The following is a 14,808-nucleotide window of genomic DNA, read 5'->3' as shown; positions in this document are numbered from 1 at the left end:
GATGAAGCCTTTCTCTCGTGGGCAGTGGGTTTCTCCTGGCTGGGAAGCATGCAGGAGCGAGGCGCTCGTGCTGATAGCTGGGGATAAGGTTTTGTCCCAGTTATTCGGTGGATGGCCCAGGCCCTGCCCCAAGGAGTGGGCTGGGGGCTGGCAGTGTGGCGGGGGGAGGCCCCGCTCCTCCTCACTCTGTCCCTCCAGATTACACTGATGCTGGCTCTGGGGCTTGTCAAGGAGGCGGGGAAGGGAGAAAGGATTTGGCGTGGCGTACGGGAGCGCGAGGGAGGTGGTGATGTCTCGCAGGAGCCTGCTGGCGATGGGTGACGGGCCTCAACATGGTACTGCCTTAGTGGGGGATGAGCCTCTCTGTGTGTCCCCCCACAGTCCTCAGGGCTTGGCCCTGACCCAACCCCACTGACTGGGCTGCAGAAAGTTACCTGAGGTGCTGCCCCCATCCAGGGGACCCAATCCAGCCAATAACACAGCCCAGCACAGGCAGCCCCTCTGCCATTTCTGCCATTGAAATAACCAGATTTCCAGCTCCACAAGCTATGTGGGGGCTTTTAGCCTGGGAGTGGCATCCTGCTAGGAAAAAGCACCGTCCCTCCAGAACCACGTTGGCAGAGCCAGTGTGGGCAGCACTGATGTTCAGCGGCACATGTGGCTGCTGGGCTCTGACGATGCTGCTTTCCCCCATCTCTGCAGAAGATGCTGATGAAGCAGCAGGACCGCCTGGAGGAGCGGGAGCAGGACATCGAGGAGCAGCTCTACAAGCTGGAATCGGACAAGCGGCTGGTCGAGGTAACCAATGCCTCACCCTGCCACGGCCAGTCCCAGAGTCTGTCACCGTGTGGCACAAGGAGGACAACCTCCTGGGACACAGGGGCCCAAGTGGGCAGGGAGGAGGGTAGACATGCAGGGGAGGAGCAGCTGGATAGACTTCCTGCCTCCATTTCTGTGTCGTCAGTCATGATTTTGAGAGGCAAAATGTGTTTGGAGCTGCTCTGCAGCCTCATGAGTCCTGTGTTGAGTTGGGAGGTGAGGAACAAGGCTGTCCTTAAATATCAGATGGCCCTCCTGTCCTCAGCTCAGCACAGTTTTTCTCAGGAAGGGAGTACTTGTGGTCCCTAAAGCCCCTTGGCCTCCCAGAGCATGAAGGGAAAGGCTCTGGAACATGAAGTGTCTCCAGCCTGGGGTGGGGCTGGGGATGAAGATGGGAAAGGGTATACAGATGGGGAGGGGTGGGATTTTTCAAGGGAGCACAGTTCCATTGGTGGTGCAGCTGGCCGTTCCTTGGCACTGGGTCTCTGGAGCTGATCCCCACACAGACCCCAGGAAGTACGTCCAGGAATCTGCTGAACCAGTCAAACCTTCACAGTGTCCCTGTTGGGTCTCTGGCACATAGAAGTCCCATGCGGTAGCTGACAGCAGGTTTTGAGCTGTCTGGGTGTTGCAGGAGAGCAGAGCTGGGCTCCAGCTTTCAGGTTGCATCCTTCACTGCTGAGAAAGGACCCGGGTGTCCTGGGACATCATGGAAGAGGTCAAAGGGCATAGAGGGCCTGACCCTACTCCTCCCCTCAGGAGAAGGTGAGCCAGCTGAAGGACGAGGTGCGCCTGCAGTACGAGAAGATGCACCAGGTCTTGGATGAGGATTTGCGGAAGACCATGGAGATCCTGGACAAGGCCCAGGCCAAGTTCTGCAACGAGAATGCAGCCCAGGTTCTGCACCTCAATGAGCGCATGCAGGAGGCCAAGAAGCTCCTCAGCTCTGTCCAGGTCATGTTCGACAAAACTGAGGACATCAACTTCATGAAGGTAAGACAAGCTGCCCATGCCAGGGTGGGACGGGGACAGTGGGGAGGTTTGGTTGTGTGGGAAGAATTGGGTAGGTGTCAGGTGTGGTGGGGAGTAGGATGGGCACAATAGCAGGGCTGATGCCTCCAGAGTGCTCAGCAGTGGAAAAAGTCAAGGAGAAGTGGGGCAGGCTCAGTGCTGGCCTCAAATGAGGAGGCGCCACAGCTGGAGATGGGGCTGGAGCAGCCCATGCAGGGGAAGCGGGGCTCAGTGCCCATGGTCAGACTGTCCCCTCCTGGGGGGCCGTGGAAGCTGACGCTGAAAGGGGGCATGGCTGCCATGGCAGGGATTGGCCTTACTGACCAGAGCTTCTCCTTCCACTTCTAGAACACCAAGTCTGTGAAGATCTTAATGGACAGGTAAGCGCAGTGGGACAGACATGTTTATGGGAAAGGGTGTGTTCACAGGGGCAGCAGCAGCACAATATCCAGAGGAAGACCAGGGCTAGGGATGCTACAGGGTTTGGGAGAGGCATGTGCCGTGCTCAGCTTCCCTCTCTCTCTGGGAGGATGGAAAACTCCCCTCATGCAGCCATTGAATCAGGTCCTCCCCATGGACTAGTTTCCCATGGGCAAGCTCAGTGTTGTGCTTGTGGAAGAGCAGAGGATGGGACCAGCTGGGTTGGGGTGCAGTTCCACTGGGCAGAGAGGGGGCATGGGGTTAAAACCACCGTGCAGAGGTGAGCTGGGATGGCCATGCAGTGGGGACATGGACTGCAGGAAGCGTGCCCTGGCAGGGGACATTAACACTAAACTGGGCAGGGAAGGTCCTGCCTGCCAGAGACAGCCAGCTCACTTCTGTCCTCTACCCTAGGGACGGGGTTTGGCTCCAGGAGGGTGTGGGGGGAGGAGCTGTCCCTCTCCTGAGTCTACCTTGTAACTTACGCCACTCTGCCTGCCATTCACAACAGGACTCAGAACTGTACAGGTGGCAGCCTGCCCCCACCCAAAATTGGCCACCTCAACTCCAAGCTGTTCCTGAACGAGATTGCCAAGAAGGAGAAGCAGCTGAGGAAGTTGCTGGAAGGTGAGTGAAACCTGATGGATGCAGGGACCTCACTACCTCCTGTATCCATAGCTGACTGCCCTGCAGATGCCAGTACAAAACGGTGGGGAGAGCTCTTTGGGGCAGGGACCCCTTGGGGCCCCTCTGCTGTCAGCAGGGGCGTGGAGAGTCACAAAGCCAATTCCTGACTCTCCGCAGGGCATTTGCCTTGTCTTGTGAAATGGCTGTGTTCTGGGGCTACACAAAACCCTGAAATACAGAGCATTTGGGGGGTTGGCCATTGCCAGGAAAAGCCAGTGGTAAGATGGGGGTCAGCATGTGGGCAGGGACATCCAGGGGCTGGCATGGTCCCACAGCCCCCAGCTAATGCCTGGGAGCAGACCACATCCTGTGGGGGCTTCCCAGTTCCCTCCTTGGGAGATTCATGTTTGTTCCCCAGGCTGTCCCGCTCTGCTCCTGTCAGGGACTATGTTCATTGGCTGTTTGCAGAGCAGTGCCTGGGACTGCTCTGAGCCTGCTGGCAAGGGCCCAGAACTGAATCTACAAGTCCACCTGCAAAGGGCTGTGTGCTAGGTTTGCCACTGGTGGGGCGGGCTGGGGGACCCTCTGCACATGTAGAGCTGGCATGTGGGTCTCGGGCTCCACTGCAGCTTTGGATCAGCAACCGGAGCACCCCAGCTGTGCCACGCTGTGCTTAATACAATCCCCCTCTCCTGTTTCCCTCCGCAGGTCCTCTGAGCACCCCCGTCCCCTTCCTGCAGAGCATCCCCATGTACCCCTGCACCGTCAGCAACTCCGGCGCGGAGAAGCGCAAGCACTCCACCGCCTTTCCCGAGGGCAGCTTCCTCGAGCCATCGTCCGGGACTGTGGCGAGCCAGTACATGAGCCAGGGCGCTTCGGCTGGCGAGGGGCAGTCCGCACAAGCCATGGTGCCTTGTAGCTCCACGCAGCACATAGTTGGACTTCCTAGCGGCCCGCAGCCCGTGCACTCGGGCTCCGTCTTCAACCCATCTCACTACCCCAACACCACATCATCTCAGCAGTCCGTGCTCTCCCAGTACGGCGGGCGCAAAATCCTCGTCTGCTCCGTGGATAACTGTTACTGTTCCTCGGTGTCCAACCACAGTGGGCACCAGCCCTACCCGCGGTCGGGGCACTTCCCCTGGACAGTGTCGTCGCAGGAGTACTCCCACCCGCTGCCGCCCGCCCCCGCCGTCCCCCAGTCGCTCCCGGGACTTGCCGTGAGGGAATGGATTGACGCATCCCAGCAGCACGGGCGGCAGGATTTCTATAGGGTCTACGGCCAGCCATCGGCCAAACACTACGTCACCAGTTAACCGTCACACTCTCCAGAGAGTCCCGCTCGATGACGTGTTCAGAGAGAAAAGTCTGGTTTGGTTTGGCTTTTCTTTTTTTTTTTTTCTCCCCTTACTTAAATCAAACCCGATTTCTTCCCTGCCTCACGCCCCTCCAGGATTTTGGGGAGGGTTGTTCTGTCATATCTTTTTTTTTTTTTTAATCCTTTTAAAATGAAATAATAATTTTTTTTTCATTTTAACGCCTTTTTTTAATTTAATTTTGGAAGTCCTTCCTGCCCCTCGCTGGGTATACACGAGGGAGAAATTACCGAGAAGAAATTGATGGGGATTTCAGTCGGACATCTGGGTCTGTGCGTTGTGCTCTTCCTCACTCCTCTCTGCCTTTGGAAAACTTCAGAAGGGACAATGGCACCTTCTCTCTTTCTATTTCTCCGAGTTTATTTCTTCTGGTTTGGTTCATTTTTTCCCCTTTCCCCACCCCTTTCTTTCCCTTTTCAAAAAGAAAAAAAAAAGAAAAAATCTATCATTGATTCAGTATGAAATGATACTTGTAGATTTTGGGTTTGTTACTTTTTTTTTTTAAAGGCTGATTTTTTTTTTTTTTGTGTTACAAGGCCACTTCTCATGCATATTGGCATTTTTTTTCCTTCTTTCAGAGATTTGTAAATACACAATGGCAGGAAATTTAATGCACAAAAAAAAAAAAGGGAAAAGAAACTTTACAAAAAACCACAAATAAATAAATAAAAAAAAATCTGTTCTAGTTTTCAGGAGGGGAAGTGTGACCGAAATGCACTCCTCTCTTGCATATCGCTGATGCAACTTCCTGTAACAAGCACTTTGTATAAAAAAAAAGTGGACTTCCTGCTATAAGGCACAGGTATTTATTCTGTAACCGATTTTAGACACACACACACACACACACACACACACACACACACACACGCAAAATATTCAAATAAATGTGATCACTTAGTGCAAATGCCTCGCTCTGCTGCAGCTCTTCCCCCGGGAACACCAGCTCCGGCGGGAGGCTCCGACCTGCTTTGGGAAGGAAAGGCTCCCCAGTCCCGCAGGGGCCGGACGATGGCGGGAGGGTTTTCTGGAGGGGTTCTTTGGGAGGGACCAGCTCAGCAGCGGGTCCCAGATGCAGAGGGGGCCCCACCAGCGCCCATCCCATGTCCCAGCCCCATGGGAAGGTGTGCTGGAGATGTGGCTCTCCACCAGCTGCCTCCCAGGCAGCGAGGATGTGAGTCAGGCCCAGAGCCGGCCAGGCTGCATCCTGCCCATGGGCTCCAGAACAATCCCCATTGTGGGATGGGGATTGGGTTGGGATAGCAGCTTTCCTGACTCTGCCAGCATCCACCGTTCTGGCCATGCTGCTGCCCTGGCACCCAGCCCTTGAACCTTCATCCCCACCTAAAGCCCCACTGCCCCCTGTGGCTTTGTGGGTGCTGGCAACACCCTGGGCTGGTTTGGGGACCCTCTGTGCTCAGCCAAGGCTGGGAAGGGCGAGGAGGAACACTGTCCAGGATGTGCAGTGGGGCTGTGGGCTGGCCTGGCTGGGGCTGGGGCAATCTTTGTCTCGGGGAAATGAGGCTGACTTCATAAAGCAGAGCAGTGTCCTAGAGGCAGGAGGGGTTTTCCACTGCTCTCTTCAGGTTCAGCTTGCTTTATTTTTTTCTTGGTTGCAAAACACCCCTGGTTTAGTTCCGTTTGGATTCCCCCCGTGCTGCTTTGGTGGGAACTGGGAAGGGCAGAAAGTCTCAGTGAGCTGAAACAGGGGGAGAGTGGGTTCGAGGGAGGGGGACCCTCTCACTAACTCCCCCCATTCCATTCCAACAGAGGTGGCAGCACAACCCTGGACAACTTCCAGGTTGGACACTGTTGGGTTGGGGAGCCAGCACCTCCTGCCCGAGTGTTCTTGTACACAGGCTGCAGAGCCTGGCAGCTCAGCCCTGCTGTCCTGCTGGGTAGTTGCCAACCCTGTCCTGCTCAGGCTCTTCAGGAAGTCCCCAGTCCATTGGGGTATTTGGGGGTTTGCATCTCAGTCAACAGCAAAGCACTCCAGGGTGGCAGGATGGGGAGCAGGATGCTCTCAACCTCCACAGGGATCCCATGATATCTCCCCTCCATGTTCACAGGGCCAGCTGCTGGGGGGTAAAGAAGAGCCTCGGGGTGATGGGGGGTACAGGCAAGATGAGTGACATCTCTCCCTGTGGAGGAGGGTCCCCGATGCACAGCCAGGGCCACCACCCCCCACCCCAGGGTTCTCCCCAGCCATGGCCCCTAGGCTTGGTGTCTGTAGGTTTGACTGCCCAGCTGTCCTCCTCCTCATCATCCTCTTCTTCCTCGGCACAGCTGCTGCCTCCTGTGATTGCAGCAGCTGCCAGCCCAGGCATTAAAGCACCTGCCACCTACTGATGGGGGAACACAGGCACAGCCCCCACCCTGCAGGGTGACCCCCAAGATTAGGAGTCTCCCCACCATGGGAAACTCTTCCCCCACACCTTCACTGGATAAAGCAGCCCCAGAAGAGTGGATGACCATGCAGAGAAGAGAGGCCACAGCCCCTCTGTTCCCCCCTATCCAGGAAGAGTCCCCTGATGTCCTGGGTGTCCCAACTTCCAGGACCATCAGTGCCATCAAGCCCCATGTGCTGCTGGTGGTGAGGAGGAAAGCAATGGCCCCATGGGGTCCCCCAATGGAGCAGGAGGAGGAATGTGTGCCCGTGGCCCTGTTGGGATATTGGTGTCCTGGGAGGGGAAGTGCTGATGCTCGGGTGCACAGCAGGGTTTTATTGATGGATTGCTCTGTCCGGGGGGTGGGGAGAGCAGGGGGAGCAGCGGCACATCCATAAACAGCTCGAGTTGTGAATGGAAAGAGACGGATTAGGAGCCAGGTGAAAACATGTCACACGGCGGAAAGAAAAATGAGCAGCTGGGCCAGACCAAATTGGTGTCTGATGAAGGACATGGGGCCTGGTGGAAAAAGGATCCCAGGGCTGGCGGTGCTGCACGGGGGAGGCTGATGGGGAACAGCTGGAGCTGGACACGCACATCTGGTGGAGCAGAGTGAGGGGAGAGGCAATGGCTGCTGTAAGCACCGTGCCACCAGCCACTTGGGGCACGGGGCTGAGGCTCAGCCCTCGGACCAACACGGCAAGAGGGGCTGATGATTCACTTTCAGGGTGATCCTGGGAAGGGGGTACAGCCCTCAGCAGGGGTCACCCAGTGGAGTTCCGGCTCTCCTGTGCCAAGGGGTCCCCAGGTGGAGGAGCCACTGCCTCTTCCTCCATTTGCATACATGTAAATAAGCAATCAACATAATGAGGGCGAATGCAAACCAGGCTTTCAGTTTGCAACCAAGTCCTATTTTTAACCTTGGAAAAGGGTTTCAGTGGGAAGCTGCAGACCCTGCCCTGGTACCCATCATCACATCTGGCCCTGTGGGTGCTCACACTGATCCTTCACCCCAAAACAACGCTGACCCCATGAGCACCATTGGGTCAGTGCCTGTTGTGCTCTGTTCCCGTTACCAAAGCAAACAGAAATCCCACATCTTTGTGGAAAGATGGACCACACATCATCACACCCTGCCTTGCAGGAGCCTTTTTGGGCAGCTCTCCCACCCACTGAGCCCTAGGTCCTGCTTGCAGCCAGGGTGTGCACCCCAGGAATGCCCTCAGTGCCTTGGGAGTGAAAGCCCCATGCTTAAACATGAGAGTATATTTAGACAGTGTCAATTTAAGTTTGCACATCAACCTTATAAATATGAAAGCCCATCTCCACGAGATGTTTAAGATACCTCATCAGCCCTTGGAAAATATGCAGGAATATTAATTAGCCAGATTTGGGTATTATCTCATAATGAATAAATGAAGAGACTCACTGCCTAAGATGATCCATTGGTGTTTCATTAGGCTTTGTTGCTTTCTTTTAAGAAAAGTGAGTTTCTGAAGTAATTCACTTATTTTTACCCAGGCTGGCACAAGGGCTCAGAGGATACAGCCATGCCAGGGCCAACCAGGGTAGGATACAGTAGACTACTCCTTACCTGAAGGAACCCTAAGAGCTGGTGTTTTACATCCCCTAATTTGGCCCCAGCTAGCAGCACTGCCTCTGAAGACAGAGAGACACGGACAGGGTTGGGATCCTGTCCCAGCTGTAGCAGCCCTGGGCCCAAGACGGAGGAGGAAAATGCAGCCCCACTTCTCAAAAAACGTATTTTTTGTTTCTCCCCTTCCTGCCCTCAAGCCTTGCCTTCTGCCCTCCTGCTCTGTTCCCCTGGCTGCTTCACTCTCTCCAGCTGGGCCAGGATAGGAACTTCCCAGTTGCTGTAGAAACCCAGATGAAGGACACACTTCAAACAAAAATGCCAAACAAGAAATGGCTTTGTGTGAGCCCGGATGGCCGCTTTTCCTTGCCAGGATGCGGTGGCTTTGAGGCCCTTCTTTGGGGCACCCTGTATGGATGGGGGGGGCTTGTAGGGACACGAGAGGCTCCCTCACAACCCCAGAAGTTTGCGTTAAGCAGCAAACAGAGGTTGGGGGTCACTGGAGAATGCACTTCAAAGGTGTCCATTTGCCATGGGATGCTCCACTGCAGCCACTGGGGTTTTGACATCCCTGCCAGCTCGGGCACCATCTCCCCCTCTGGTCTTACAGCTAAGCCACCCCTGGGACCCCAAGGGGCATCACCACCTGACTTGCTATATTTCGGGGTGGCGGAGCAGTTTCCAGCTGGTGGGAAGATGCTCAGGGCCAAGCAGGGGACAGCTGGGCAGAGAGCGGGGAGCACCAACACAAGCCTCAAGGTCCAGGTTGGATGGCCTAGGCGGTGGGCCAGGTGGCAGAGGCACGTCCCGTGGGCACAGGGAACGGCAGCAGAGGAGCTGGGTGGGCATGGAGCAGCCGGCAGCCGCCGTGGGCCGGAGCAGTGCCGGGGCCCCCCCGGCGCGTGGCGGCTGGCGGGGCCGGGGCGGCGCGTGGGTGCGGGGCGCTGCCGGCTGCCGGAGCTGCCATTGTTTGCCTTCAATCAAGATGTTTCAGGCAGAATCAAAAGCACCAACTGGGGAAATCATCATCACAAAAAATCTTGCGCCTGCAAAATAGGTCAAGTAAGACTCCAAAGAGAGAGAGCGTCTGATCTGCATTGCAAGGAAGAATAGCAACAGCTGTGATCTCCAGTATATATGGATGGGCTGGGGGGGGGATAAATATATATATCCATGCATATGTATAACCGCTTACAGCTGTTGGGCCGTATGTTCATTAGGGCCAACTGTTTTGGAGGCAGAGGGATCAGCGCTAATCGGGAAAGGGAGTTTATCATCACATTCAGAGGCAAAAGTGTCAGGAGCAACTGCGGCCCCCCCGCCCTGCAGCCCACACCAGCTGTGCCGTGCTGAATGCACCCAATTCAGGGCCCCTCCCAACCCCCCCGGGCTGTGAGAGCTGCAGCTCCTGCCCCAGCTCCAAAAGCAGCCGCCAGCCAGGCCTAGCTCTCTGCCCAGTCCCAGACCCAAGGGCTGTCCCCAGGTGCAGAGAGGTTGCCACGCCTGTTTCCCCATTCCCCAGACCAACTCTCCATGCCCATGCCACAGACCCAGCCCCTCACAGTAAGGCCCCTTTGCTTATCCCTTCCTGGCTCTGGCCTCACAGGTGCCAGCTATAAAAGTGAACCCAAAATACATATAAATCCTCCTGTCTGACATCAGGGAGGGTGATGGAGCTGGGGCAGGACAGCTGGCTCAGCCACCCCAAGACGTTGTGCTTTGTCTGCTCACTTGGGATCCAGCTGTCACAGGCTGGGGACGGCACAGTGTCCCAGCCCACAGTGATGCTCTCGGCAGGAGGGACTCGCTGTCCCCAACAGTGTCCCACTCGGCACCCCAAGCTCCTGTCAGACAAAGAAGCATTAAATCTTGCAGGCTGTGGCTCTCATTGGTAGCATAAGTGTTGCAAAGCCAAGCAGCAAGGACAACTTCTATTTAAAAATATCTCTCATCCAGGTGACTTACTTGCAGGGCATTACTGCCAGGTCCCGATGAAGCTCAGACTTGGGACCTAGCCCACCTGCCAGCCCCCCTTCCCCCTAGGGTCATTTACTTGGGGCTGTGTTTGGCTGCCCGGCTGTGCTGCCCAGAGGGCTGCAGCTCGGAGGCGTGCAGTCACGGCATGTTGCAAGCAGAGGGGCTCCTTCCAGCCTTTCCTCTTCTGTATGTGACTTTTTCTTTCCTTTTCCCATTAAAAATGATACAGATATTCATCTCGGTCAGACAGCTACATAGGAAATGCAGAGGGGGCACCCCCCACCCCGTGCTGTTTCCAGCAAGCCTTTGACAGTGTCCCCCAGCACGGGCACAGCCTGACCGCAGCTTTACAAGAGTTTTGCTTCCAATCGGTGCTGGGAAGGGAAATAAGTGAACAGATTGCAATAAAAAAATCCAACAAGCCCAAATTCAGCCAACTGAGCCCGAAGCTGCCATTTCGGCAGGAGCCAATCACGAGGCTGTGGTGCGAGCTTGTTTCCACTTAAACAAAACAAAATAAAATGAAAAAAGCTTCATCCAGCGCCTGGGTGGGTGCCTGGGTGGGTGGGCCGGAGCATGGCCGTGGCCATCGGTCCAGCTGCCCTGCTCCGAGGTGTCCCAGCAGAGCACGGCCGGGCTGGGGAATGCCAACGCGGAGGCTGAAATATCCGGGCTCTGCGGCCACAGACCACTTCTCTGCTCCGATAAAGGCAGGCGGCCGGGGGCGCGAGGCCGTAAACAGGGAAATACTGGTCAAAGAGGAACAAAAATCTCAGTGTTTTTTTCTCCTGCAGGCTGCAGATTATTATTTTCTTTTTTTTTTTTTTCTCCTCCCCACACCCAATCCGCTCGGTTCCTTGTCCTTTCGGGAGCACTAAATTCATCACGTGGATGTGAAGCGGGGCTTGTGCAGGGAAGGCACCCGCGGTTTGCTGGAGCAGACACATGCAAGGTCACACGCAGCCTCCCCATAAATTACCGCGTCCCCACCGTAAACAGCAACAGGCGAGGGGAAGCGCAGCGGCTTCGGGGCCGGGGGCCGCAGGGGCCGATACATAACATTGTGACAAGTCAAACAACTCTCAGGGTGTTCACTTGCCAGAGAAATATTTTTCACATCCAATCCATTAGGCAAACAAGATGAAAAAGTATTTCCTACTTCGCTGAAAAAATACCAGGACTGAGTATAAAGCGTGCCTTGAAAAAAAAGAGAAAAGAAATTAAGTGTGACCATCTTTAATGTTTTTTTTCCAGTGGCTCTGACAGCCTTTCAGGCATCCTGACTGTTCAGGGAGGGAGCTGATGCTTTAAAGAGTTCTAACAGTTTCTCACTTTTTGGCCCATCTGGGTGTTGCAGGAACAGTAATGAGTCAGATTAGTTGGAAAGCAAAAGATTTGCTTCCCTCCCTCCTAACCCCCTCCCAGCCTCATTTCACTGAACTAAACCTAAATCGTTTGCTGCTTTCCTTTTTCCCCTTCCCTTTTCCTGCCAGGTCAGTGGAGAATGTGTTTCATGACATGCTTTTTTTAACCTACAACATGATTTTTGAAAAAAGAAGATCCTCCCAGGGTTTCCCTTTTTTTCGCTGGCTGCCTTCTCTGATAGTTTTGGGATAGTGAAAATACAAAGGAAAAAGGCTTCTTCAACAGTTTTGATTACTTCTAGTACACAGCAACCATTTCTGGTGGGGTGACAGGAGCAATGGAAGAGCAGCTTTGTGGCCCGACTGGGGGCTCCTTGAGAAGAGACAATCCTGTCAAAAGATGAACCTGCTGAAGAAAAAAGGATCACCCTCGAACACCAGTTGTCTTTCTACTAAATTTTAATTTATATTTTTTTTCTTTTTTTTTTTTTTCTTTTACAAAGACATCTAAATTTTACACTGAGTAACAACATGACCAGATATTGCAAATATCCCTTTTTGGTGAAAAACAAAAAGGGAACATAAAAGAAAGAGCTTGCGCGGACCTGGCTGGCCCAGGGAATGCAACAGCCACCACCTTTTGCTTTTGGAAAAGAGTGGGAATGTTGGAGTGGGCTGGTCTCATCCCAGTACACTTCATAAAGAGTCTGGTGACCAGTTATGGTCAGAGGGAGAAGTCGTTTATGTGCAAGAAACATTATAGGTAGTGGGAAAAATGGGAGAAGGTTGCAAGAGGCTTTGGCAAGCATTCTCTAAGGGCAGGAGAGACATTGTCCAGCGAAGCTGCAGTGGAGGACACGGCCACAGCTGGGGGAGGACACGAGTCCCTACACCCAGCGCCCACGGTCAGAGCAGGGGAGTGGGGACTCAGGTTTTCTGACATGCCCTTGGAGAATTTCACTTCTCCAGCACCTCTTCCCTTCAGGGAACACAATGGGGCAGGAGCAGAAGAGGCTTCTTTCATCTATGGCAAAGGTAGAATCAGATTTAATGATGTGAAAGTGAAGCACGGGAGGGGAATTAACCCCTATGACAAACATCCCGAGGTCTGTCTGTCACTCGGAGGCTTTAAATGATGGCTGGGTTTCTTCCTACCAGAGGAGCTCTGGTTCAGCCGTGAGTCACCACGGCTGGGTGGGGTTTAACGGGCGGTGTTATGCGGGAGGTCAGGAAAGAGGAACACAATGGTCCCTTCTGGCTTTAAAAATCCAGGAATTGATGCGACCTGTGGCAGAGCTCCACCCATACCAATGAGACGCTTGCTTCTCCCAGCCTCACCTGAACGGAGGGTGAAGCTGACAGCGCTGGAAGGAAGGAGCCCTGCGTGTGCCACTGCCATAAACCTGGGCGGGGCTGAAGGGCTGGCAGAGGGGCAGGGGCTGCATTTATCGGTGGCAGGCGTTTCTGGCTGGCCCCAGATAGTTGTCCAGGTGGTTTTTAGCCAGGTGCTACCCAGGGCAGAGAGCCCTGCAGAGGCCATAGCAGATGTAAATACATTCAGATAAGGAGCAGCAAGTGAACAGAACCTCAAATCCTTATACATTTTCACCAGGTTGCACAGAGAAACGTTTACAATACAATGAACATTTACAGCCATCACCGCAGGATGATATACTTAAGACATGGTCACTTTAACCTCCCACCTCCATCCTCCCAGCACAGCTCACTCTATCACGGTCTTCTCCTCTTACCACCCGGCACAGGAAAACCAAATTAACTACCGGGTTACAGGTGACACTCTGCCAGGTACAGATGCGCACAACAAATACGTGTGGCTACAAGCAAACATAATGAACGAGCCAGCAAACGTTTCTGGATCCTGAGTTCAATAGGGCAATTTTTCCTTCCCAACTAAAGTGATAAGAAAATTACTACATATTTATTATCCACACATTTCCAAGTTTAGCCAACACGAGATTTTAAAAAAGCACATTACCTTCCTGAATGCTTTTCTGCCCCAGGAAGCCAACTGTGGCAGTGGTGGGGTGTTACAGACTAAGTTTGCCACTGCTGAAAGAACAGGGAGCAGGAAAGCACCAACTCAAGTCCCTTGCAAGTGTGAAAGATCAATGCCTGAGCCCCAAAGGGTGCTTTGCCCTGCCCTGCCTGGCCCAGTGGAGAGATACCCAAGCATTTCCCTCTGCATTTGGTAAGCAATGTGGACAAATTCAAAGCTTGGGGACTATCTGTCACAAAGCTCTGCCACTCAGCCAGCACAAGCCTGCCCACAGGAAAAGGCTGCAATTCTTTACATTGCTTGCATCAGGCAAATGCATTATTTGCAAGGAAAAGGTGATGCTGGGATGAATTTATCCTCCTTGGACTGACCCAGGAACATGCCATGCCCAAATTTGCAGCGTTCCTGATAAGCCTGCGCAGCTGGGGAGTTACCGAGCAAGCTGCATTTAAATGAACATCTCATCTTATGACTCCTTACTCAATCCATGCAAAGCCGGAGCTGTGTCACTTTGTGTCATTAGCGATTGCTTAACAGCTCACTTGAGCCCGCTCTTCTCCCCCACCCCGCTCCCCAGTCGTCTGGTTTTTAAAGCAAGGCTCTGCTACTCCGGCATGCGTGTCCTGCCTCTCTGCTGGAGACAGATGCACTAGGAGGGTGCTGACTCACGGACGCAGGCAGATTAAAGTTGGATTGCTAAAGCAGTTGCTGTCCCAGCTGTCCCTGTGCCCCTAGCCACAGCAAAGACAGCTGAACCACACACGGATCATCCCTGAACTGCTACTGTACATCCTGATGTATGGGGGGACACGGAATGAGCCCCAGCTGACTTTAATATGCCAAGCTGTAACACGTAGGCGGCCAGGGGCTGCTTCACGTACAGTGCAGATGTTTGTGCCGTGAGGTGGAGATGTCCAGGGGAAGGGAGGAAAAAAGAGCTGGGAGCTCCAGGGGTGTCAGCCGTCTGCCTGGCTCCATGAGTCAACTCGCTGACGCGTGGTAAAGCCACATGCTTTAGTACATGCAGCTTTCCCCATCCTGCGCGACCGTCCGTCTCCAGGAGGTGGAAGGGGTAATGCAGTCCCCAGTCATTCTCTGGCCTTTCGCAGGCAGGCAGCAAACAAAGCTGGCAAGCAGGGCAGTGGGATTATTTTACCATCTGTGCATTAGAAACTGGCCCAGGAGTCACCAAGCTCGCTTCATGCAGGACATGGCTACT

At 54.1% G+C, this 14,808-nt stretch overlaps 1 protein-coding gene across 1 annotated transcript in view; it reads left to right on the top strand.

Annotated features, from left to right (window-relative positions):
- The window catches only part of TRIM8 (tripartite motif containing 8), a 31,022-nt gene extending 25,865 nt beyond the window's left edge, over positions 1-5,157 (top strand). Inside the window, exons 3-7 of the mRNA XM_066323645.1 lie at positions 703-798; positions 1,579-1,812; positions 2,179-2,210; positions 2,762-2,877; positions 3,586-5,157. Of these exons, the coding sequence (XP_066179742.1) occupies positions 703-798; positions 1,579-1,812; positions 2,179-2,210; positions 2,762-2,877; positions 3,586-4,193 (1,086 nt within the window). The 3' untranslated portion in view covers positions 4,194-5,157. The remainder of the gene's footprint in view (positions 1-702; positions 799-1,578; positions 1,813-2,178; positions 2,211-2,761; positions 2,878-3,585) is intronic.
- The last annotated feature ends 9,651 nt before the right edge of the window (positions 5,158-14,808 follow it).

The sequence above is a fragment of the Sylvia atricapilla genome, chromosome 8, assembly GCF_009819655.1.
Source record: "Sylvia atricapilla isolate bSylAtr1 chromosome 8, bSylAtr1.pri, whole genome shotgun sequence".
Classification (NCBI taxonomy): domain Eukaryota; kingdom Metazoa; phylum Chordata; class Aves; order Passeriformes; family Sylviidae; genus Sylvia; species Sylvia atricapilla.
The sequence above is the reverse complement of the archived record's forward strand: the minus strand, read 5'-3'. Positions and strand labels throughout refer to the sequence as shown.